This window comes from Trichomonas vaginalis, chromosome IV (assembly GCF_026262505.1).
Source record: "Trichomonas vaginalis G3 chromosome IV, whole genome shotgun sequence".
Classification (NCBI taxonomy): domain Eukaryota; phylum Parabasalia; order Trichomonadida; family Trichomonadidae; genus Trichomonas; species Trichomonas vaginalis.
The window spans coordinates 954,464-978,737 of record NC_067206.1 but is presented as its reverse complement, the minus strand read 5'-3'; the positions used below and the strand labels follow the sequence as shown (position 1 = coordinate 978,737).

Genomic DNA, 24,274 nt, shown 5'->3' with positions numbered 1-24,274 from the left:
GAAGTCTTGACAAAACATATACGAAGAAGTCTTGACAAAACATATACGAAGAAATCATGAAAATTCACGAGGTGAGAAAACAGGTGAGAAAACGGGTGAGATGTCACCTCTTCACCTAAACATTATTTTTGCTGAAAAATGACCAAATTTCGTGAATTTCCTTAAGATAGAAAAAATAAAGTTAGTTTTATTTTTATTTATTTTTTTTATTTTGTATGTAAAGACAGATATGTCAACAACAGAGAACACAACAACTGCTATCGTTCATGAAGCTATAAATGAAGAATATGAGTGGGTTCAGTTTAACAAACAACTCCGTCTCATTCGTTCGGTCAAAGACGATATGTACCAAATGCAAAGTATTTTGAATGCTCTTCGTTCTACAAAGCAAGCATATCATTGGTTTGAAAACCAACAGACAAAAGAACTTTTAGAAGAATTTCCTCATATGTTTGCTTCCCTCGGAAAACCGAGGGAAGAGATTCCATTCGAAAATCGCAAGAATTTGGCTCCTTGTTTGAAAGGATATTATGTTCATAGACTTCTTGTAAATGCTGTGGCACAATGGGCTTCAGCTCGCTATTCATGGTATGTTTGTAAACTTCTTGACGAAATTCATAGACAAGAACGTGAAGAGCTAGAGAACAAGCTTGAAGCAAAAGACAAAAGCATTCAGAAAAGAATACCACGTTCGGTACCAAAAGGAAAGGAAAAGAACTATAAGTATATGATTTATACTGAAGAGATGGAAAATGAAGAAGATAAAGATATGGTTATGTTGCATTTAGTCAGAAGAAACAACAAAAGCTTTTACGACCTTGCTAAGATTTACAAATCTGACAGAAATTGGTTCTATCGCGAAAACTTACCGATTTCAATGACCCCAAATGAAGATGTGAAACAAATAGTTCAAGATACGTTACCTCAAACACACTATGATATGAAAGGTTGTACAATTTTTACCTTCAAAGAAGACTTACCGCTACTGAAAGAAAAAATAACAGAGTATTTTGACAACTTCAAACAAGCAGAGTAAATGAACCATTTATTTTTCAAGCTTGACTTCAGATGGCTCAGGTAGCTCTAGATGGTAAATTGGCTTGTCAAATCCTTCTGGCATTCCAAGTTCTTCCTTCCGACATTCCAAGTTCTTCCTTCCGACATTCCAAGTCCTTCCCGACAACTGGAAAAAAATTTCCCGACAACTGGAAAAAAAATTCCCGACGACAAGAAAAAATTTTCCAGTTGTCCGTCCGTAAACCATTCAAATTTTCGAAAATTGAGAACTTTTTGGTCGAACTTCAGGAAAAGTTTTTCCTTCCAACAGAAAAAAATTTTCCTTCCAACAGGAAAAGTTCTTCCTTCCAACAGGAAAAGTTCTTCCTTCCGACAGGACACAAACGAATGTCCGACGTTCCTCTTCCTGAATGTCTTCCAAAGCCAGAAGAACCGACAGCCCCAGCACCACAACAGACTTACTAAGACTAAACACTTACATTTTTCAAGCTTGACTTTTTACAATTTGAACTTTGTTTGCGTAGATATGAATTCTGAAAGAAGTATGAGGGTCTTGTATGACTTTATACTTCTCCCATAGTTCATGTCTGTCAAACTTACCTGCCATGGACTCTTTCATAAGTTCCATGAAATCGTCTTCGGACAATCCGGGGAAAAGTACAATGTCAGTAAGTATTCTCTTTACATCCTTACTTAAACTCTTTGCTGTCTGTACACAAATGACAACTGAAATGTTAAAGTGTCTGAGCTTCTTAAGAATTCGACACATATCTTGTTCTCTATTCTTAAGCAAAGGATGAGAAGCAAAGTCATCTAAAATAAGAAGACATCTATGAGGGTATGTCTTCCAATCGTAAGATTGCAATTTCTTCGAAATGTATTCTATCTCTTTCTGTTTGTTTCTGAAGTGTTTCTTCTCTAATATTCTCTGCATTTCCTCATTTGGGTCTTTAAACTTAGAATTTATATACTCATTTATAGCATTATACTTCAAAACTCTTCTTTGGTACTTCTTTATCCAATCTAACAACTCAGTATCCTTTATACATACTAACTTAGACTTCTTTATAATATCTTTGAACGAATTGACGGTTTGGTCAAATTGACCAGAAGTACTACAAATAACAACTAACTCATAGAATGGGTTCTTCTCATCTAGTTCTTGTTGTTGTGCAGCCATTTTAAGATAAGTGAAAGTCTTACCCGACCCAGGTGGTGCGATTAGACCTGTTATACCATTCTGAGCAAATAGGAACTTGTCATGTATGGGTTTTATCTGAGCATTTTCTAACTTCCTCTTGTTCTTGTTTAAAACATTCTCAAATTTCTTGTCAATGTCAGCAAACTTTTTTTCTAACATATTTTTAGAAAAATTAAAAATTTTATCTTTTAGGAAATGTCTAGCGATTTCGCTATCTATATTCGAGACAAGCTTTTCGACAGCAAAACATCTGTCGACCATAAAATCTTACATAGTGTAAACAAGAAAGGGGAATTTGTTCTAAAGTTCTGTTTCTGGGAATATGACAAGAACCATAAAACCTTAAGCAGAGAAGTCTTAAAATTTGTCAATGACAGACTTGTTGACAGAGATGACGCCTCTTGGAGAGATGAAGTCCAACAAAACTTCTTAGAATGCAAAGAAGACACATGCGCTGTTCTTGAAAATGAAATAGAAAACAGAATAGAAGAGCTATTAAATGACAAAGCACTTTTACAAAAATATGGTTCTGAGAAGTTTGACATAACTCCACCAGAAAAGAAGAAGAGAGAAAAGAAAGAAAAGAAAGTAGAAGAGAAGAAAGAACCTGAACCAGAGAAAAAGAAATTTGACATGTAAAAATAAAATTTTATTTTTAGAACATTTCTGGGTCAATGTCAATGTTCTCTTCCTCTTTAGGAGCAAACACTGGTTTAGACTCTAAAATCTTTTTACCCAATTTACCTTGAACTTCAACTATCTTAGACTCATAATATTCATAGTCGTCTGCTTTCTTTGGTTCATAAGGTATAACAAGTTTGTATGCTTTGCCTTCTTTAAGGTTTGAAAACCTTCTGTCAAAATTTTCTTTGACTGCTAACAAACCTTCTATGTCTAAGTCTTCAAATTTCGCACCATTTTTAGTCACAATAGCAAACTTAACTGGTTCGATGTTCCAAACTTTGTCAAATGTAGACTTTTCAAAATGGTAGAAGTAAACATTCAAATATGCGAATGGAGCTAACTTATCTTTGACTTCTGTCATGTACTTGTTTACTGAGATGAATTTTGCCATCTTTTCTATCGGATAAAAAAATATTTTTTTTAAATTTACTCAGAAAAATTTTTCTTTGTATATACGCCATTCTGAACATCTAAAAGACTTTTGACATTTGCCAAGAATGTTCGTTTAGACGCTGTCATATAACCATATTCTTGACAATATTGTTTATACGAATCGTACAATGACCTTTCATCTAAACACTCAAAGTCAGTTTCATCTATGAACAGTTCATATACACTCTTGTTTGCTTCTAACAATGTTTGTCTCTCTTCGGTATGTGGAATTTGTCTTGGATTGAACTTTGAAATATCTAATGTCATGAAATATGAGAACAAGTGGTTGTAAAAGTCAGATGTCAAAGTTTCTGCTAAGTCGTCAAAATATTCTGTATCTTGCATATGAGAATCTGACGTTCTGACAACTACATATCTTCTGTCAGAACTTTCTAACTTCATCGGAACAGCATTGTTTGAAACCATAATGAAGTTTGCAACATTTTCACAAACTCTTTGGTCTTTATATTTTCTTTCAACAACTCCAACTTTGTCTGTTATAAGACTCTTCAAAGCATCTGAGTTCAAAACTTTTGTTGTATCTATACTTTGAAGTTCGTTACATACTATAAGTTTCATATTCTCTATTGAAGAGTTAAATTTACCGCAGATGTTTTCTAAGTTTGTCATATTCGGATTCGAATAACCTTCTAACAGTTTGCACAAAATATCTGTAAAGAAAGTGTTCTTACCAGTTCCTTGTTTTCCAATTATAATGAGAGCAGTTTCATTTTTAGCACTTGGATGTTGTAAGATGTTTGCAAACCAACATAAGATATACTCATAAACCTTTTCGTTTCCATTGCATATAATTTCTTTGACATGGTCTAACCAAGCTTCTATAATATTTTCTTTCCATTCTACTTGTTCGTATTTATATCCAGTGAAGATAGAATAGAAGTTTGGAGAAGGTGTATAGAACTTTATACCTCGAACTGAAAAATCTTCTAACTTTGACAATAAGATATCCCAAGCATCTAACATCTTCATGCCAACTTGTACAACTTTTATTTTCTTAAGTTTCTGTTTACATTCTTGTTCAGACACTATTGTTGCTCTTGGTTTGTTAAAGACAACATCCCATTCTTTCATGACATAACATTCTGGGGCAGAGTCAACATAAATGACTAAACGTTTCAAATTCTCGACTGCTTTGTTATAGTCTCGAAATGGACACATATTTCTGAATGTTTGGAAGTCATAAAAATCTGAAACATCTATTCTGTACATTTTTATAAGAATAAAAAAAATATTTTTTTTATTCTTGAGCTATTTGTTGTTCTTGAGCTATTTGTTGTTGAAGTTGTTCTTGTAGTACAATACTTTCACCAGTTGCATCTTCCAATTCGAAACTTTCTGCCGTCATTGACAAATACATAGGACATAAAAGTTTTACAGGAACAAAGTTTGCGTCAACTAAGGTTAAGTTTATGTTTGCTAAAGTGTTTGAGTTTACTAAAGCTGAAAACTCTGCATTCGAATGAACAATAGGCAAACCAGCAGAGAAAGTGTTGTTTATACGCATGAGTATCTTTTGGTCATAGTAGTTTCTGTCAACATTCGAATAGCACTTTGAACCTAAGTTTGAAACAATATATAAAATAGGTGTACTTAAAGTCAATGGAACAGACATTCCTTGTATGACACCTTTTCCTGTTATAGGAAACTGTTGGTAGTAAAAACCAGAAATAAGTTTTGTATTATAGCTCATATCGTTTATAGTAAACTCAGTCGGACATCCAAACATAATGAAACCTGCTCTAGTTGCAGCACATGTTACATCCGTCCTTAAAGTATTAAATAAGTCAACAAAACCTGTTGGTGGTATATCTGAGTAAGTATCTTCAAAGAAGTATTTTTTACCATTCACAACAACAAAGTCTTCTGGTGTCAAAAGAGCAAAACAGGCTTTAGTCGTCATTGTGTTTAAGGTTAGTTTACAATATCGTCCTTGAGGACTTTGTAAGTTTGTTGTTATAGAATTATATGACTCAGGGTTTTTAGTCGTAATAGTATAAACCACTATGTCTTCTGCCATTTACTTAGCAAACAAACTTTAATGAAATGTTGTGGTCGTCAAATATTTTTATAACGTCTGGGAAACTATATTTTAAGTTCAACGTTTCACCTCCTTTCATAACGTATATCTTGTCAATGACATTATATGAAACACCACAGCAACTAACGTCGGGTTCTATTTCTTTGATGTTTATATCGTCTGCCTCTGTCAAAAGTTTCAATAGTTCTTTCAAAACTTCATGAGGTGCAATGACATATGAGTTCACCTTTACAGGGTTGTGTTCGACCAAGTTTAACATTATACCTAAAGCTTGACAAATCTTCTCCTGAGTTTGAAGTTTGTCTTTAAGTTGTTGGTAGTCATTTCGAATATCTGCAACAGAACTTAAGTCTCTGCTAACTTCAGGATATGTTGGTTGTTCTTTTACAGGAACTATTGTTATACCATCTTCGTCTTCGTATGGTTTCCCCACTTCAACATCTCTTTCTTTGACATTGACAACAACACTTTGACTGTTTGTTTGAGTTGGTGAATTTAACTTCACATCTGCCACCGCCATTAAACCTTTTGAAACACTCACGCTTCTATTTTTCGGAAATGACATTTTACTTAGAATAAAAAGATGGACGTATTCGAGTATCTCTTCGAATTGAAGCAGAACAAAGTTTACACACACAAACAATACAAATACATTGACAGAATAGTTCTTTATACAAACAATGGAAAATGTTATAGAATAGCAGTCTTTGCTGAACCAAAATATTTTCATAAAGCAAAGAAAGTTGGTATAACCGAGATGGTGAAAGTTCTTGACGTTGACAAAATATAACAACAAAACTGACGATATTTCTAAAGGAAAGTTTTTAATACAATATTATATCAAAACTGGCGTACTGTCAATATTTGACGGAGAGAAGTCAGTTCAAGAACAACTTACTGACCTGCTGCCAAAATCTGCTCGATGGAAGCTGTCGTTATGCCAATCTGAGGAGCCCCAGCAGGTTTCATCGAACGAATCTTCAAAAGAGCATCTTCCGTGAAAAGTGCTATTGGTTTTGTAAACTTCTTTGCTCTCAGTTCATCTGGACCGTCTCTGTCACCAGTATATTGTATTTGAACTGTACCAACAGTTGAAATACCACCCATAAAGTCTTCTGAGTCAGCAAATGGAATGCCAAGCCAAAAGTTTGAACGGTCTCCATTTGTATATTGAGTTTTTTGACCTCCTGTATGAGTCCATACTTTCACATATGGCATAATAGAACTTTGCATTTCAGGGTTAATGGTTGTTGTGAAGTTGTTGTTAAAGTTCATAGCATCTAATGTCAAGTTGTATGACCTCATATCCTCAACTGTAGAATATTCTTCTCTTGGATAATATTTGCCATCTATGTTTATATGATATTTAATACCAGGGTTGTAGAAACAAGAATAGTCATTTATAGTTCGTCTGAACAGTACAAACAGAGTATCTGCATGTTTCATTGCAGTTGTTAAAGCAATATCTGTTCTTGCACCTGGGTCAGCACTTTGGTTTCCAACTTCACCTGCAAAGTCTTTGACAGATATTTGGTGTATAGGGAACATAAGTGGAACTGCAATATATTTGGCAGCTAAAGCATTTGAAATATCTGGGTCCAACATATAGACTGCAAGTCTGCTTTCTATTCTCTTGCATTCAAACTTTTCGCATGTGAACTTAACTGGGTCCCAAGCAGTTCCAGCAGCATTGAAATAATAGTTTACTTCAGTGTTGAGGTTTGAGAAACCAAAGTCTAAGTCAACTTTGTCTTTGCAAAAGTCGGCGAATGACATTTTATTTGTTCCCACTACTTCTGTAATAGTGAATGGGTCTTGTGTTGGTGCAATGACTAAGTTATTTTTGCTTGGAGTAAGTTCAATAGAAATTTTTCCTGCCCAGTTTGGCAAGTATCTTAAAAACCTGAAGATGAGGAAAGATGACAAAGGAACTCTAAGTTTCAGTTTTACTTTAGTGACAGCATTTCCATCTGAACCAGAAAGGTTAACATAAACTCCTGGAACGTTAGGGTCAAGTCTTCTTATTTTCTCAATAGTTGCATACTGGTCTGTTTGTTCTCTAGCTTGTGGTTGTACTGAGTTTCTCAAAGCGAACCATTCATAGTTTGCCCATGTTACTGTTTGAACTAAGTCAGAGTTAGAATATATCTTATATCCCATGAAAACTTCTGGAGCATATTGGTATCCGACATAGAAAATTCCATTGCAACCTTTCTTACCTCTCAAGTCAGCAGAAGGTTTTATTTCAATGTCTTGTTCCACGTATAAGAAAGAGTTGTCAATAGAAATTATATGAAACCTGTCGCAAGCAATATCTACTGTTGTTGAAGAACCTTCTCCAAACTCACCTACGTTTCCATAAGAAACAGCAGTTGTATATTCGTAAGTTCCAGGAACTATTTCTGACCTTCTAATGGCATTGTCGCATTCGTTATACCATTCGGAAACATTTCCATTCATAGCATCCAAAACTGTTGGCGTTATATTCTGAGCGGCGTACATTTCATATGAGTAAAAATATAGAATAGTTGGATTTATATGTCATAATAGAACCCACTCCGACCAAGCTTTACTTTCTTCCTGGCTGAGTTTTTAACTCTTCTTTTTCCTTCATTGCCCTCTGCTTGAAGTTGTTGCATCTTTGCATTATGTTCATCTAGTATGTTGCAAATTTCCCATGTCCTTTTTGCCTTTTGGCTCTGGTCGCCCATCTCAGGTAACCTATATCCTAGAAAGATTTTGTCATAGTTTGTATTTGAGTCGTCGCGTATTGTTTGCATGACTCTTTCCTGAGTTTCCGGTTCAAGCTCTTCAAACAGTGCCTGTCCATATGGAATAAGCTCGTTTCCAAATATATGTTTTTGTAGCCATTCTGGTTTTCTTTCCATGTTACCAATAATATCTTTTGTGAATGGGAAAGCTTTTACCCAATCTTTCAGTCTTGCGTCATTTATTTCTGTAGTTGGTTTTATTTTGTCAAGGAACATGTTTTTCAATACTAACATTTCATTTGGTACTGTCCATTTGAGTTTTCTTAAATATTCATCCCTTCTCGGTTCATTGTCTGCAAAGTAAGTTTTTATGACATTTTGCAAACTTTCGTTTGCAAGGTCATGTACAATAGGTTCTCTTCCTTCTCTCTCCCTAACTTTCTTTCTAAACTCTTCACCAAATATACCATCTTTATGGTTCTGTGTAGTTCTTTGAGATAAATGTTCTAGAACGTCAGGTGTTATATTTCCATCAGCCATGTTCATTTCATACTGGTCCAAAATATCTGCATGTTTCATATCTTTCAATGGCATTAAAGCCGCGCTTAAAATACCAGCTATGTCTCGTTCACCATTGACTTCCATTGCGTCTACAACTTCTTGGAATTGTGGTTGTAAGTTTATGAACCACCTATCCGGGTTAGCTTTATGACCCCATCTCATTGTAGTTCCATCGTCTGCAGAAACAAAAGTAGGTTTGTTTCCATCTTGGTTAGGTTCTGAATGAACTTTAAACAATGTTTCATTTCTATATGTTTTCTTGAAATTTAACCTTTTATTTTCACCGAGTTTCATCCGAAGATTGAACGTTAAATGCTCGTAAGTAAAAAGGGTTGTATTTGTGACTTTTCTTTGCTTCCATTCTATGCTGAATATTTTCATCTGGTGTTGGAGTCTTTTGTATGTCGGCAAACATTTTTCGATATTCTCTACTATGTCAGCCGAATTTTTTTAGACTCTTGGAAATATTCCATATTCTCCGCATACTCTTGTTGAGGGTCAAGATTTTTCGGCTGTTCCAAATCTTCATCTAGTTCTGTGAAGTTAGTTTCCAAAGGAAGGACTTGTTCGTTTCCTTCAGGCTCTTCTAGCTGTTGTTGCTGAACTATTTCTTCCATGTCTGGTTGTATCTGAACTTCTTCCTGTGGAGTTTCTTGTACCTCATCTGCTGGCATTTCATATATTCCGAGACCGTTTTTAACAAGTTCCCTATCTAAGTCATCCGGACTCATAAACCTTTCTTCTTTCGTTCCGTCTCTATTTTTTACGCGTTTCATGAAGAGAGTTGAATTGTCATTTAGCTCTGACACCAAATATCTCGGAGTAAATTCAGTCATGTCATTTGGATGATATGCTATTAAATCATATCCCTTAGCGAGCTTGTATTTTCCAGGTTTGAAATTATATCCCATTTGGTGCTGAGCCATAAAGCTAAATAGGTTCGGGTCAGTATTTCCTTCCTTGAACTTTCTAATAGCTTCTTTATATCTGTCACTAAAGTCAAGAGTATCTGGGTAACCATAGTCTTCTTTAAGCATTTTTAAGAATTCTTGGTTTCCTTGTTCTCTACTTCTTTTATGTCCTTGCTCTGTTTGTGGTTGTTGCTGTGCAGTGTTTTGAACTATTGGTTGTGGTGCAGTGTTTTGAACTGTTGGTTGTGGTGCAGTGTTTTGAACTGTTGGTTGTTGTGCTGGTTGTGGAGGTGGTTGTTGTTGTTGTTGTTGTGTTGGTTTTGGTGCATGCCTGTGTCTGTGTCCATGTGACGATGTAAATGTGTTAGGTAGTCCTGGTGCAGGTGCTTCTCTTGGAGGGTTTGGTGGTATATAAGTTCCACTAGCTAGTATATAAGTTCCACCAGCTGGTACATAAGTTCCACCAGCTGGCACATATGTTCCATCTGCAGCGTAATGTCCTACCTGACTTTTCGTTTTTAAGAAAGCATTTACTAGGTCTGTTTTGGTCTGTTGTAACTCTTTTTCTTGACTTTTCACAACAGTTGCTCTAACGGCGTCATAGGCACTTTGAACTGCCTGTCTCGTTGCTGCATCTGTTATTTTCGTCATATTTTGTGCTACTTCTTTTAACTCTTTGTCGAAACCTTCAGACTTCAGTTTCTTTCCAGATGAGAAGTCGTTCACTTGTTTCACCTTACTATGAAGAGCTTCGAAAGCGTTCTTAAAGTCAGCATTTGTTAAAGCTTCATTTGAACTGTCTTCATCCGCTTGTATTTTTGTCCTTATTGACCCTATAAGTTGGGCTGCTTTAGCGTTGGCTTGGGCATCTAACCAGTCATTATTAGCTTTTATATATTCTGCGCTTTTCATTGCCTTTTGCATGGCTGCGTCGTTATTTTTACTTTCTTGTGCTAAGTTTTCATACTGTACGGTTTGGTTTTGCAACTGTAAAAGTTTTTTCTGCCTTTACATTTGCTTCAACTTCTTTTTTATACTCATCGCTATCCATATATGTCTTCAGGGCTTTTTGTTTTATCTCTTCATCTTTCAGTACTTTATATTGAGTAGTATGGTTTTTCAAATTTATAACATCTTGTTCCATTTTTGCTACTTCTGCTGCTTTTTCTGACACTTTTTTTCGCATATTCCTCTGTACTTAGTTCTTTCAGTTGTTCTTCTTTCTTCTTTTTCTCTACGTTTAACTCATTGAGTTTCTTTGTGTGTCTGTCATATTCTAGTTTCTTTTCGTTTTCACTTATTTGCTTCTGTATGTCTATGTTTGACTTTTTGACATCTGTTATTTGATTTTTGAGTGAACTCAAATTCATTTGACTTTGAGGGTTATAGGCTGTTCCGTCTGCAGCTCCACCATAGCCTGCCATTTTCGCTAAAAGTGCCGCTCTTAAACCTCCACTCTGTGCACCAACAACTCGGTTTAAAAGCATAGGATTGCTTGACATTTGTTGCAACATAGTGGGGTCATTCAGCATTTGTTGTTGCAACTGTTGTTGTGGTGTCAGTTTTACTATTGGATGTTTCAATGCTCTCTTCCTCTTACGTATATTCTTACGTAGCTTACGTGGCATTTTAAGTGAAGTTAAAAAGCGGTTTTTGACAGATGTTTATTGTGACTTCTTCGTAAAGACTTTGTTGAGATTTCTTCGTAAATGAGTGTAAATGACCCAAAAATATATTTTAGGTGAAGAGGTGAGATTTCACCTCTTTTTTCACCTCATTTCTCACCTCTTGAATTTTCATGAATTTCTTCGTAAAGACTTTGTTAAGACTTCTTCATCTAATTTCTCATGAACTTTCTTGTCTATGTTTTGTTGAGATTTCTTCGTAAAGACTTTGTTGAGATTTCTTCGTAAATGACCCTAGTAGTATATTTTTGGTGTAAATTTCATGAAAATTCAAGAGGGTGAAAAATTAGGTGAAAAAACAGGTGAAATCTCACCTCTTCACCTAAACATTATTTTTGGTGTAAATTTCATGAAAATTCAAGAGGTGAGAAAAGAGGTGAAAAAACAGGTGAAATCTCACCTCTTCACCTAAACATTATTTTTGGTGTAAATTTCATGAAAATTCAAGAGGGTGAAAAATTAGGTGAAAAAACAGGTGAAATCTCACCTCTTCACCTAAACATTATTTTTGGTGTAAAATTCATGAAAATTCACGAGGTGAAAAATTAGGTGAAAAAACAGGTGAAATCTCACCTCTTCACCTAAACATTATTTTTGGTCATTTACACTCATTACGAAGAAGTCTTGACAAAACATTTACGAAGAAGTCTTGACAAAACATTTACGAAGAAGTCTTGACAAAACATTTACGAAGAAGTCTTGACAAAACATTTACGAAGAAGAAGTCTTGACAAAACATTTACGATGAAGTTTTGACAAAGTCTTTACGATGAAATCTTGACAAAGTCTTTACGATGAAATCTTGACAAAGTCTTTACGATGAAATTCATGAAAATTCAAGAGGTGAAAAATGAGGTGAAAAAACAGGTGAAATCTCACCTCTTCACCTAAAATATATTTTTATTGAATTCTGTATAATATTCTGAGTAATATGACAGATGTTTATATAACACTTTCTCCGGTTTATAGGACCTCTCTCATATTCTATCTTGTCATATCAAAACTCATAGTCATGTTTGTCCTCTAAGACTTCATTTATACTAAACATCTTCAGGGCTAGAAGGCACGAAGTGCCTGGAAGCCCCACTCCCTTTTTTTTTTTTTTTTTTTTTTTTTTTCTTTTACTCCAATCTCAAAGAGATTAATATAATTTTCATTTTGCGCAGAAAAATTTATTGCTAATTAACATATTATACAAGACAGCAATATCATTCATTTTATTTGCGTGAAGCTAATGTAATTATGCTATATATTAAAGCTCCAAATGATCAAAAATTCATGTAATGCATTCCATTATACAAAGAACATCAAAAATATATAGTTATCATATATTTTTTTCTTTTCTATGTATAAATATTCTATTTATACTCTTATTTTTAATTTGTATCTTTATGCAATTAAAATTATGCACATATGAATGAAATAAATACAATAGAAACATATAATGTATTCTCAAATTTCTAGAAGAATTAATTTAACTATGGACTTGTCACATGCCGTAATTACTCTATTGATTCCTTTTATAAATACAGGTAATATAGTCTTAGTTCAACTAAATATATTTTGGGACTATTAAAAAGTTAGTCTAATTGAACTATATGCTGTGAATAGAATCAACTATATGAGAATTCACCAATACTCGCAGATTCTAATATAACTATTGATGAATAACTTTCTGAATGTTCCATCAGAGAATACCACATATAAATGCTACGATGAACGATCGTTCTTCCTAATTAGCATTTCAATGCCATTGTATTTAGCTCTAAAACTCAGAACCTTGAGACCAAAACTCCCATGAATTTTTTTTATCTTTTATGAAATCCACAAAAAAGAATTTTTTCAATACGATGTCTTTTGTTGTGCAAAATTGTCCAATCTTTAAAGTTTTGCATGACTTTGATACATCGAAGAGTGAAGATGCACTTGAGATAACAACAGCATTAGGTAAATTCAGAAGAATCGTGAGTTATCAATGGATTAGAAATATTATCCAAAATGATCCAAATGACTCTCTTCAATCAGTCTTAACAACAATCTTAAATTTTACAGAACATGATAATGCAAATGTCAGAGTTACAAGTTATTCAGTTCTTGGTGCACTTTTGATCACAACTACAATATTTTATCCGAAAGAGATGATAACTTCATTCGGAAATGCAATATCCAATCGCAAGATATTACCAAAATCATCAATAGCCATCATTAGCACTTTTGTTTTCTTATCAAAATTCGTATCTCCAGTTCATATGCAAGATTTCATTATAAAAGTACCAGCGATGGATCATTTCCAGTCAGATCCATCTGAATATATCCAATATTTGCCAAATATTATTCCTTTAATGACTTCATTGCCAATATCTTATCCACAAGCATTACTTAGATCAATATACTTCGGCTGTAGTGGCAACATTACATCTTCTTACACCAATTCCGTGTATCAACTCGTACTTTTAAACAAACAAAAAATGGTTCAAACGCTAAAGAGTCTTTTTGCAGAGAACATGATAATACAAGCAGTATCAGCTCTTGGCCCTGTATTACTCGGAGACTACGAAATATTCGAATTATTTGGAGTTGACGGTCAAAGAATTTTTGCTGACCAAGCATTCGCTGATTTTACAAAAGATCCCCCAAAATTCCTTGAATTTGAATACGCGTGTTCAGTCTACAGCATTTTACTCAAAAAATACAAGAATACAGATTATTACAATTTAATATGCGACAGAATCAAAGAAGTAAGTTCTAGAACTCTTCCGTTACACTTCAACAGACTCTTACTACAGTTATCTCTATCTCTTGATGACATTTTCAAAGACAAAACAGAAAGTGATTCATTAAAATCGGCACAACTTCTTGCTTTAGGTAAATTCATCAGCGCAAACCAAGATACAGTTGATTACGATAAAGCCATTGACCTCTTCATCCAGTTTGAGAACTCAGAAAATGATGTTTACTGTTCATATGTCGAAGGATTCGCGAGTTGTGTCAATTCATTCCTTAGATATTACAAAGGTGACAAACACATACGAGTTCTATTGAACATTCTGAAGAAAAACAACAAGAACTGGGTACAGGACATGGAGGTCTCAAACTTGATATCGGTAATCGACCACAGAATTGCTGAATCGATGATTCCTGCTTTACTCGGAATAGAAGTTGATCGATTACTTTCTTTTTCTTTGTCTCCAAACACGAAATTATCAGAAGCTGCCATGAACTCATTGAATACGATCACTTCTTATAAGACAATTGGGTCATTGCTGTACAAAATATCACTTTCTAACTGGTCAGATGACTTCGTTGTCGCTAGAAGATTCCAATTATTATCAATTCTCGCTTCATCATTCGATGTTGAAGAATTTAAGACATTTATTCCAATAGCTTATGAATGTATCTTGTATTGCGAGTCAATGGCTTCTATTTCCATGACTTTCCACTTTTTGAAGTATATTAAGATAGACTACATCACTCCTGAGATAAGGGAATACTGTTTTGAATTCCTGATAAACTCTTACGGCAACTTTACTCAGATTCCTCTCTACATTAGAAATACAAACAGAAATACCACGTGTCCGCCATCGACATTGTTGGAGTCTTATGATACAGATATTGTCAACCATCCAGAGATACACCATAAAATTGTTCTTGGACCAACAAAAAGCTGTTTTGAATTTATTTGTAAAATTCCTCCAGAAATTTTAGAAGATACATACACATTGTTCTGGATATGCATGGCAATGATCCCTATTTTCGATAATGACGCTCTAGAAAAGGCAATTTCAACAAATGTGACTTTAATTACAACAGATACTGAACTTTGGTCATCGGTCATCAACACGTTCTTATATACATCAGATAACAAAGTCGCAGCAACCTGTTGCAAACTTTTGCTGAAACAAAATGCAAAATTCCAAATGAAGTACAAATTGTCATCGAAAAGTACTTAATTGAGCAGAGATGTACTGATCCTGACTTGTTGTTCTATTGTTTCGTGTTAATTGACAGAAATGACCATGAAAAAGCGTTATCTACATTACCGACACTCCAAATCATCATAGATCCAATAACAGGACCACCTCTGATGTTCAGATTATGTGCAGTACTTGGAAAATCAGTCGTAAAGTTTGTAATCGATGAGTTTTCATTGTCATTGCTGATGTTGGCGAATAATGGAGTTTCTGATGCTAAAAACAGAGTGATTAAGTATATACAAGACACAGAGTTTTCGAAATGGAGCTGTACAGATGAAAAAATGAACTTTGAATTGATAGATTTTATGAAATCAAACAAAATACAGAAAGAAGTCAAGAAAATACAAGATCTAGACAGAGATCACTTGGAATTCGCAATGCTGCATAAGGATATCATCATTTTCGATGGACTAGAGAAGTTAATTGAAGAAAATCCTCTAATTTTCTATAAAATCAAAAACACACCATATAAAACAGAAAAAGTGACGTTTTCTTTAAAAAAATTGACAAAATTGACAAAATTTCTATTTCTAAAGAGATGAAAGAAAACAAATTAATAAAGAACATACCACTGATCTGTTCATTTTTGGAGAATACCCAATTTGTTTTGTCAAATGATTTCATGAAAGAAATTTTGAATTTCATTTTGTCAGAAAATGACACGAAATCATTGAAAATTTGCTTGAAATACTGTCTCAAGAACAGCATTTCTATTGACAGAGATCTTATACTACAAAATGATATGTTTATGGAAATAACCGTTTTGCCAATGACGATAAAACTATTGAATTTGAAAATTTCTGAATTTCCAGAAAAAATCAAAACCAAAATTTTGGAAATTTCAAAAAGTGACAGTCCATATGATTTATTACGAATATCAGATTATGACTTAATAGAAGCATTAGCTATAGTTGATCCAGATTATTTCAACACAGTCTTACAAGATGTTGAAGAATTTAAAACTAAGTCATTTAAGGTTTTCTCTCAATTGTTATCGTCTTCTTTTGTCACTTTTAGTGGAATTATCATTAATGATTTTATTTCACAGAACTTGGCATTGTTTATTAGTTTGCCTACATCGAAACACTGTTGTGTTTTATTGAGATTTATTTTAGCAGCGATTGTTAATTTGAGGCAAAGAAAAATGACAATGGAATACAATTCTATTGTTGCTCTAGTTATTGGACAACTTGAAGACATAATTAATATTGATTCTGCATCAGTGTACTACGAATTTAGACATCTACTTTATTTGTTAGTCCAAATTTCAAACGAACAAAAAATTATTTTTGAGTTTTTGAATAATTTCTTCCTCAAAATAAGTGTCACTTTTTATATTTTAATTCTGCCTCTTATTTTGTTACAAACAACAAGATTGCCATTCCTTCAATGAATGTCACTGATTTTATACAGAATTTGAAGTCAGGAATTCCTTCTTTTGTGTCTTCTTCTTTAGTTGGAGCCACTCAATTTATACAAATTGATTCTTCTATAAATGTTGTGACATTTATTGTGAATTTTGTTGATAATTTGATTCCTTTGATATACGAGGTTGCAAGGAACAACAAAACTGTTGAATGCTTGATACCTTTTATCTTGAAATTGTTGATGAACAAAGAAAAATTTGGAAATTTCCATCCTTTGTTGATGGAATTCACTTCTGTTTTCATGATATTCCCGAAATCACCTGTTTTCGATTCGAGTATATCTTTGCTACACCATTTGGTTGATATATATCCGAGTTTGGTTGAAGAGATATTTAATTTGTCTTTCTTTTCTCAAAGTTTGGTTTTGGAAATTCAGGATATCTTCGAAAAAAGAGAAAAATTGGTTTACCAAAAGACTTTTGACTTGTTTACAAGATGTCCAAGTATAGAATTAGGTTTATTATTACATGAATTCGCGAGATCCCTCAAAGATGAAGCTGAATTTGAAAAAAGATTATTGATTTTGAAGGACAAAGAAAATTTGCAGATTTACGTTACTCACGCGAAGTTTTGTATAGAGAAATATGGTATAGAGAAAGCAAAAGAGATAATGAAACAAAATTATCCAAATATTAACATTTTATAAGATATTTTTACATATTTGTTTGATGTTTGTTTATAAATTGTTTGAATAAATATTTTTGCTATTTGCATAAATCATCTTTACATTATAAAACTATACAATAACTTGAATTTACAAATATCATATATAAGAACATCTTCTAAAGTAGATCATCCTACTTAAAATAAAATAAATATCATTTTTATATGGTATTTTATTCACAAATTTTACAGTTGCCATAAAAGATCATTACAATTTCGATAAATGTTGGATAAAACATAAAAATAAACATTAAAACATCAAAACTAAGTAAAGGTATATCCATTTCATGATTTTTATGACTGACAAAAAGTAATCAATATGAAATTCATAATTAACAGTTTAGAATTCGATGAGGTAAGTATTACGCATTATATAGTCAAACCAAGGTCATCTTCAGGAACAAACTCTTGTTTCCTCTTGTGATGAATTACCGCAAGAATAATGATTATATTCAATGTAAAAAGTAGTATTAAGGATCCAACAACTGTAAAAATCAATTCTAATTGAACCCAAAGGTTATTTACCTTCGAAACTTTTGTAATTTTGAGGAACTTCGGATTTTCGTTCTTCTTTGTAAGCTTCATGTCATTGTAAACCGAAACACCGCCGCTGGAAATTCCTTTTTGGAAATATGTCGAAGGTCGGATCATAGAGCCTGCAACGATTCGAAAGCTAATAGAAACATACTTGGAACTTCTCACTTGCAGCATGAAAGGCGACATAATATAAAATGATTCTAAATCGTCTTGTAAACTCAAATAATTAAATTCTTTGTTTTCTATCATAAAATAAAATCTACCTGTGTTACCAACTCTCGAGTGATTCATGTATTTCAAACTGATTTTTGTGTAATTTCCGAAATCGCAATAAACTGAGTATGTATCTTCCAATGTTTGATTTTCCATTGAGAACACTGTACCAGCCGCATCGTTTACGAAGTACTGATTGACGGCATCCACATTGTGATTCCAAAAAGAGATCGGGCAGACGTTTTCGATACAATTCGCTGTGACATTGCTGTTAATAAATGATATCTGCTCTCCTGGTTTCATTTCGACAACTTCACCTTCTGCATTTGTCACTTTCAAATTACTTTTCGAAGATGTATGAAGATAAATACTTGTTGTCGAAACATTTGAGAAATGAGTGCCAGCCGAGTATTGCTTTTGCAGGCAACGACCAAAATTTGATGAATCATATGCATCCTTGCATATTTCCCAATAAGAAACAAGAAACAGAATCATATGTTTACTTTTTTTTTAGATTTATGCTCAGAAAAATTTATTATCAAAAATTGTGAACTAATCTCAGTAGTAGGATATGACGGGTTTAGTGACTTTTTTTGTTACATCTGTAATAAACAGAAATTCATCAAAAGTGACAGCTCTCAATTTTTTGACATTTGTAAATTCTAAATTGAATGAGAAAAATGAAATAATACTAAGCATAATACAATATTCTAGATTTAATTATAATTAGGAAAAAGTTAGTTTTGAGAGTACTTTTCATAGGCATATAGAATGAAATCTTCTGAAAAATAATATCACATAAACTCATATTATTTTCTAATATATAACTATTTTATATAAAAATCAAATTCAATGATCTTAAAAGCGAAGGATAAACCTCAAAATTTACGAATATAATGAGTGGGAATATAATGCTTATCTATCATAAAACCATATGAAATTCAATTTTTGCTTACGCCTAATTTTTGACGACAATTAGCAAAAAATGTTAAATGTTAACACTCAGTCCATTTGAATATGAAAAATAAATTGACTTTGATTAAATGTTTTTATTTATCATGCAATTCTTCTTGCGACCAAAGATTTGAATAAAAGTTCAAAAAATAAGATAGCTTAAAAAATAATATACGGTAGTGTTTACTAATAGATGAATAGTATATAAATTCTATTAAAATGGATTTGATCCAAAAAAATATATAAAATTTGATCATAAATAAAATCGTTTTAAATTACTTCTTCATTTAAATTATAACAATTATTTTGGTTTTATATTTTTTGGATCAAATCCATTTTAATAGAATTTATATACTATTCATCTAGTAAACACTACCGTATATTTATTTTTAAGCTATCTTATTTTTTGAACTTTTATTCAAATCTTTGGTCGCAAGAAGAATTGCATGATAAATAAAAACATTTAATCAAAGTCATTTTATTTTTCATATTCAAATGGACTGAGTGTTAAACATTTAACATTTTTTGCTAATTGTCGTCAAAAATTAGGCGTAAAGCAAAAATTGATATTTCATATGGTTTTATGATAGATAAGCATTATATTCCCACTCATTATATTCGTAAATTTTGAGGTTATCCTTCGCTTTTAAGATCATTGAATTTGATTTTTATATAAAATAGTTATATATTAGAAAATAGTATGAGTTTATGTGATATTATTTTTCAGAAGATTTGTGTTCTTCTTCAAAATTTTATTTTTTTATTAAAAAGAATCTTTACAAAATATACATTTACTTTAATTAATATTTAAAAACGTGCTCTATCAAAAGTTCCAAAAATTCAATATTTTAGCTTTTCTGAGGTGTCACTTTTGATGAATTTCTGTTTACAACACATCTATATATAGACGATGCATTAAAATATATTTATTTATAAATCATTAAAAAATTAACATTAATTTTAAAATAATTTATTTTTTTTATCTTTTATAAAAGAAGCTATATATAGATGATGTCAGATATTCCGCGATTAATTAAACATTGTTTAAATCCTGAATGGGTTAAACTTCAATTTAAAAATGAAGATTGTGAATTATTAAATGAATATGAAAGCCAAAATAAGCTAATGAGGTATAAATATAATGATAAAGAATATTTAATTTCATGGAATCAATGGAGTCATAATCAAAGACCTCATAAACGAGAAGAAGAAATTGAAAATAATGAAATGGAAATCATTGATGACATTAAAGAGGATGGAATTCCTAAATTTTGTAGAAAAACCTTTAGAACTAAGTTAGGAGCATATAAACGTAGAGTATTAAATCCTGAATATCTTAAACATCAATTTAAAAAAGGAAGATTGTGAATTATTAAACGCTAATGAATATGAAAATGCTAAATCAAAACTGAGATATAAATATATTGGAAGTGATGAAAGGTGTAAAGATAAAGATAAAGTTTATTCAGTTTCATATAATAACTGGCACACGTTAGGGATAAGAAAACATTTAGGAGATTATGGTAAAAGTTCCGAATTCTTTAAATCTAGTATATACGAGAGAGTAAAAGAAATTAGAAATAATTATTTTCATGAATAAAAAATAAACTTTAAAAATTCATGTCTTACATTTTTGAATAATTTATTTTTTTAATTCGTAAGAAATGAGTGAATCAAAATTCGTGACTGTGAATCAATTAATGGATAAACTTTCACCAATTCTCACCCAGGTTAAACAAGTAGACGTTTATTTTGATGATTACATACAAAGTTTATTTTATAAAGGTAAGTTTAATATTAAACCTATTGCTTTTGCATTTGATGGTAAATTAATCGAAAATTCAAAAATTTGGGAATTAATTCCAGATATTGAATTTATAACAAATATTAAGGATAAATGGTTTAAACAACAAAACCACCTCACTAAAGTTCTTTGTAGATTAATGATTAAAACTGAGGAAAAAGAATTTAACGGGTTTAAATATCATCCGTGTAAAATTTTAGAACTTGGTAACGAAAAACTTCAGAAAAAATTAAACGAAAGACTATCAAAAGATAAAGTTGAAAGAGTAAATAAACTTGCTAAAGGTAATGGTAATGGTAATGATGAAGAAGAATTTGATGAGTTCAACATAGAACTTTAAGAAACTAATGATTATTTGAATTTATGAAATCAATTATTTGATTCATTCTTTCTTCAATCTCTTCTATTCTTTTTGTTAAATCATCTATTTTCATTAATGAGGTGATTCTTGATTGAGGAATAGATTTCAAACTAACCACCCCCTTTATTTTTGAAATTTTGAATCCGTCAACTTTAAACATTTTATTCAATTTACATGTTGTCAATTCTTCAAATAATTTTTTATTATTAGCATAATAGTCATTAAATTCTTCAACAGATGAAAAAAATTTTATTTCAGTAATTGGTTTAACAACGTTTATTTTTTGTTGAACATTTTCACTTTCATTTATTTCTTCCTCCTCTGTTTCATTTATTTTTAAAATCGGTTTCATTTAACATTAAATAAAAATTAGAATATAAGTGATGAAATATATTTTTTAATTAATATTAAATCAGAAATGGCGGCAGGATTCTTTAAAAAATTATGGGATGGAATTAAGAAAGCTGCGGGTTGGGTTTATAAAAAGATTATTAAACCCATTGCAAACTTTTTGGCACCAGTAGCGAAAACGGCAGGAACTATCATAGGTGGAGTATTAGGTACTAAAGCAGGTAATCCAGTGATGGGAGCATAAGCAGGTAACGCAGTTGGTGGAATAGCTGAAGGAATACTTAATAAAATAGGGGGTAGATAGTGGAAAAATAAATTATTTTAAAATTATTTTTATCTTAGTATCGGTTGTAGTCTTTGATAAACTTTTTCTCCTTTATTTAAAACTCCTCTTATTGGGGCAGCTTTTGGTGTTATTGATTCAGCAACGTCACTAATTGCTTCTTTATTCTTAAATATCCAATTTGCTCCCTTCTTCAATGTTTCCCAAACTTTACTCGCCCCTCTTTTTACTCTATCCCACAGTTTCTTAAATATACCCGCAGCCATAGTTGATTATTTGAGGATGTTTTATTGTCGTCTGGAAAAAGTGACAAAATTATTATTGTCGTCTAAAAAGGTGACAAATTATTATTGTCGTCTGGAAAAGTGACAAAATTATCGTTGTCGTCTAAAAAATAGATTTTTCAAGCATGTTTCGGTACCTAAATAAAGGAAGAACATCAATTCCATCTATGTATATAGTATGCAAACACGCATGATATATGGAGTAGCTCTTTATCTGGCTAAAAATCCTATTATTTGAAAATTCGCATTGTCGTCTAAAACCGCCAGACGACAATAATAATACCCCTGATTATTTCATTAAGGATACCCTTACATTGCGTAGTTAGAAAGAGAATATGATATTGTCATGATTGCTAAAGTTTTAGGCTCCAGAAATGAATATACATCAAACTGAAACAATTGATAAATTGAAAGAACTTTTGAGAGGTTCTCAAATAAAAAAATTATTTAATTTTTTACAATATTACTATTATTTTATCCACATATGTATATATAGTAATTTGAGAAAACTTTTAGGAAAAAATAAGTTTAATAAAAATCTGAATTTTACTTGTTGTGGGATTGTTATTAATTGACACTCCAGACGTATTACTAATAGTTATGCGTATGCAATTAAAGTATTTCTGATGACAAAATGTGAGATTTATATCAGATAATTCATTTCTACTATTAAGTTATTCATTTATGAGTTTGCACTTATTCGCACTAAATAAATAACTATTAAAAATTGTTTTAATTAATTGACACCATATAATAGAGTGAATTTTGTTTGATCAAACAACAATAGATGATAGATATAAAGCCAAGAAACTTGCTATTAATATGCTCTACTTGCTATTTCAATGTAAGTATGATATTTTCTAAATGTTTCGTTCAGATAACTTAGATATATTAGTCAAAATTTGAAATTTTAATAGCACATATATTAAAAATAATTATTATTCATAAAAGATTAATGAAATAGTAAAAAAATCAATCAAATTATAAAAATACAACATTTAGAAGAATTCTTATTATCCTTCAAAAAGTCAGTATTTCTGCTGTAATTTTCTACAACATTGTAGTTATTGCACTTTGTCTATGGATTTGTATATATGTTATATATAAATTATATATCTAAACTGCCCATAAGTGCAATTTTTATATAAATTGTTTATTTCTTTAACAATTTCATATGAAATATGCTTTTTTAAGCGTATCAAAGCTGTGTTCTTAATGTGCATGGATATATCAAGAAAAATGTCGAAAAAAAATGTGAATTCACAAATTCACTGAATTTTCACCGTTTTTTGAATTTTGCTACAGCACTAATATTAAATAATACTAAAATCTTCTGTCTTTGTAAAAGAATAAATTCTGACAAAAAAGTGCTCGTTTAAATTTAATGATCATCTGTATGACTAAGTGGTAAAAAGTGTTTATGACCAAAAAAAGGGTTACATGCTTAGTCTATTTTTCTGACAGGATACTCTAGATTTACATGATCTCTATTTCATATCTCCGTTTTTAGATTCTTCGACAGATTTTATGATAGAAAACCAAGATTAACAAATTTCCGGCATGTTAATGAAGAAATCTGCAGCTACCCTCAATATTATTTCAATAATCAGTATCGTTTCTCTTACAATTTATTTTTTCTCAATAATTTAACATGAAATAATAATACACACTTGGTTTTACGTATAAAAGCTAAGTGTCGAACTTAATCAACTTTACTTACTTAGCAAATGAATATTTTGTGGTTGCGAGTTCTGAATGCTGAAGTTTTAGATTTCTCTATAAATGATATCATTGCACTTACAATGTTGTTCCAGCCTATCGCATAAATCATAGAAAATCCAAAAAAAAAATAATATAAAGAAAATTCATGTCATGAAGTTCAAAAAATACCGTGTAACATTAAAATTTGTTATGCATAATACATTTTAGCTATTATTGATTTTTTTTAATTTTCGAGAAATTGAATGGTGAGTCCGATAGAGAAATTTTTAAAAATCCTAGTGCCTCATAGAAGTAATTTCCCTCGTCTCCCATACTTCCAAATGTATGCATATGACATAAACTTTTATGCATTACACAAGTGGCCAATAATATCTATAGAGTAAAAAATTAGAAATTTAATTTTTTTATATGATAGTTATATTTCAGATTTGCGAGCGTAA

The 24,274-nt window shown here is 31.7% G+C and overlaps 10 protein-coding genes and 4 pseudogenes across 14 annotated transcripts, besides 6 other annotated features; 4 read left to right on the top strand and 10 right to left on the bottom strand.

Annotated features, from left to right (window-relative positions):
* Positions 1 to 12,382: part of a mobile genetic element that runs on past the window's edge.
* Positions 230 to 1,036, top strand: TVAGG3_0005790 (KilA, N-terminal/APSES-type HTH, DNA-binding family; the record flags this gene model as incomplete). Its single annotated transcript, XM_051219764.1, has 1 exon — positions 230 to 1,036. One exon carries the CDS (start codon positions 230 to 232, stop codon positions 1,034 to 1,036), a length of 807 nt encoding a protein of 268 aa, XP_051104750.1.
* On the top strand, positions 1,069 to 1,482 carry TVAGG3_0005780 (uncharacterized protein; the record flags this gene model as incomplete). Its single annotated transcript, XM_051219763.1, has 1 exon — positions 1,069 to 1,482. The coding sequence occupies one exon, from the start codon at positions 1,069 to 1,071 to the stop codon at positions 1,480 to 1,482; it is 414 nt and encodes a 137-aa protein (XP_051104749.1).
* TVAGG3_0005770 (protein of unknown function, DUF4106 family) lies at positions 1,502 to 2,197 on the bottom strand (the record flags this gene model as incomplete). Its single annotated transcript, XM_051219762.1, has 1 exon — positions 1,502 to 2,197. One exon carries the CDS (start codon positions 2,195 to 2,197, stop codon positions 1,502 to 1,504), a length of 696 nt encoding a protein of 231 aa, XP_051104748.1.
* Positions 2,414 to 2,857, top strand: TVAGG3_0005760 (uncharacterized protein; the record flags this gene model as incomplete). The annotated part of the gene is made up of 1 exon (XM_051219761.1): positions 2,414 to 2,857. One exon carries the CDS (start codon positions 2,414 to 2,416, stop codon positions 2,855 to 2,857), a length of 444 nt encoding a protein of 147 aa, XP_051104747.1.
* On the bottom strand, positions 3,019 to 3,263 carry TVAGG3_0005750 (annotated as a pseudogene). Its single transcript has one exon. A coding segment is annotated over exon 1 (245 nt).
* Positions 3,693 to 4,564, bottom strand: TVAGG3_0005740 (annotated as a pseudogene). The gene has a single exon. A coding segment is annotated over exon 1 (872 nt).
* TVAGG3_0005730 (uncharacterized protein) lies at positions 4,593 to 5,372 on the bottom strand (the record flags this gene model as incomplete). The annotated part of the gene is made up of 1 exon (XM_051219760.1): positions 4,593 to 5,372. One exon carries the CDS (start codon positions 5,370 to 5,372, stop codon positions 4,593 to 4,595), a length of 780 nt encoding a protein of 259 aa, XP_051104746.1.
* On the bottom strand, positions 5,377 to 5,913 carry TVAGG3_0005720 (protein of unknown function, DUF4106 family; the record flags this gene model as incomplete). The annotated part of the gene is made up of 1 exon (XM_051219759.1): positions 5,377 to 5,913. One exon carries the CDS (start codon positions 5,911 to 5,913, stop codon positions 5,377 to 5,379), a length of 537 nt encoding a protein of 178 aa, XP_051104745.1.
* On the bottom strand, positions 6,288 to 6,698 carry TVAGG3_0005710 (protein of unknown function, DUF4106 family; the record flags this gene model as incomplete). The annotated part of the gene is made up of 1 exon (XM_051219758.1): positions 6,288 to 6,698. The coding sequence occupies one exon, from the start codon at positions 6,696 to 6,698 to the stop codon at positions 6,288 to 6,290; it is 411 nt and encodes a 136-aa protein (XP_051104744.1).
* On the bottom strand, positions 7,543 to 7,895 carry TVAGG3_0005700 (annotated as a pseudogene). The gene has a single exon. A coding segment is annotated over exon 1 (353 nt).
* TVAGG3_0005690 lies at positions 9,494 to 9,702 on the bottom strand (annotated as a pseudogene). The gene has a single exon. A coding segment is annotated over exon 1 (209 nt).
* Positions 12,287 to 12,382: a terminal%2Cinverted (terminal inverted repeat of Maverick-3 transposon ID:TVAGG3_0005680).
* Positions 12,383 to 13,729: 1,347 nt separating this feature from the next.
* TVAGG3_0005670 (armadillo (ARM) repeat-containing protein family) lies at positions 13,730 to 15,211 on the top strand (the record flags this gene model as incomplete). The annotated part of the gene is made up of 1 exon (XM_051219757.1): positions 13,730 to 15,211. The coding sequence occupies one exon, from the start codon at positions 13,730 to 13,732 to the stop codon at positions 15,209 to 15,211; it is 1,482 nt and encodes a 493-aa protein (XP_051104743.1).
* A 2,396-nt stretch (positions 15,212 to 17,607) lies between these two features.
* On the bottom strand, positions 17,608 to 18,584 carry TVAGG3_0005660 (uncharacterized protein; the record flags this gene model as incomplete). The annotated part of the gene is made up of 1 exon (XM_001288385.2): positions 17,695 to 18,570. The coding sequence occupies one exon, from the start codon at positions 18,568 to 18,570 to the stop codon at positions 17,695 to 17,697; it is 876 nt and encodes a 291-aa protein (XP_001288386.2).
* Positions 18,585 to 18,680: 96 nt separating this feature from the next.
* Positions 18,681 to 18,717: a mobile genetic element.
* Positions 18,681 to 18,717: a terminal%2Cinverted (terminal inverted repeat of Banshee-A3 transposon ID:TVAGG3_0005650).
* Positions 18,718 to 19,885: 1,168 nt separating this feature from the next.
* Positions 19,886 to 19,923: a mobile genetic element.
* Positions 19,886 to 19,923: a terminal%2Cinverted (terminal inverted repeat of Banshee-A3 transposon ID:TVAGG3_0005640).
* Positions 19,924 to 21,878: 1,955 nt separating this feature from the next.
* On the bottom strand, positions 21,879 to 22,094 carry TVAGG3_0005630 (uncharacterized protein; the record flags this gene model as incomplete). Its single annotated transcript, XM_001299029.1, has 1 exon — positions 21,879 to 22,094. One exon carries the CDS (start codon positions 22,092 to 22,094, stop codon positions 21,879 to 21,881), a length of 216 nt encoding a protein of 71 aa, XP_001299030.1.
* Positions 22,095 to 24,274: the final 2,180 nt, after the last annotated feature.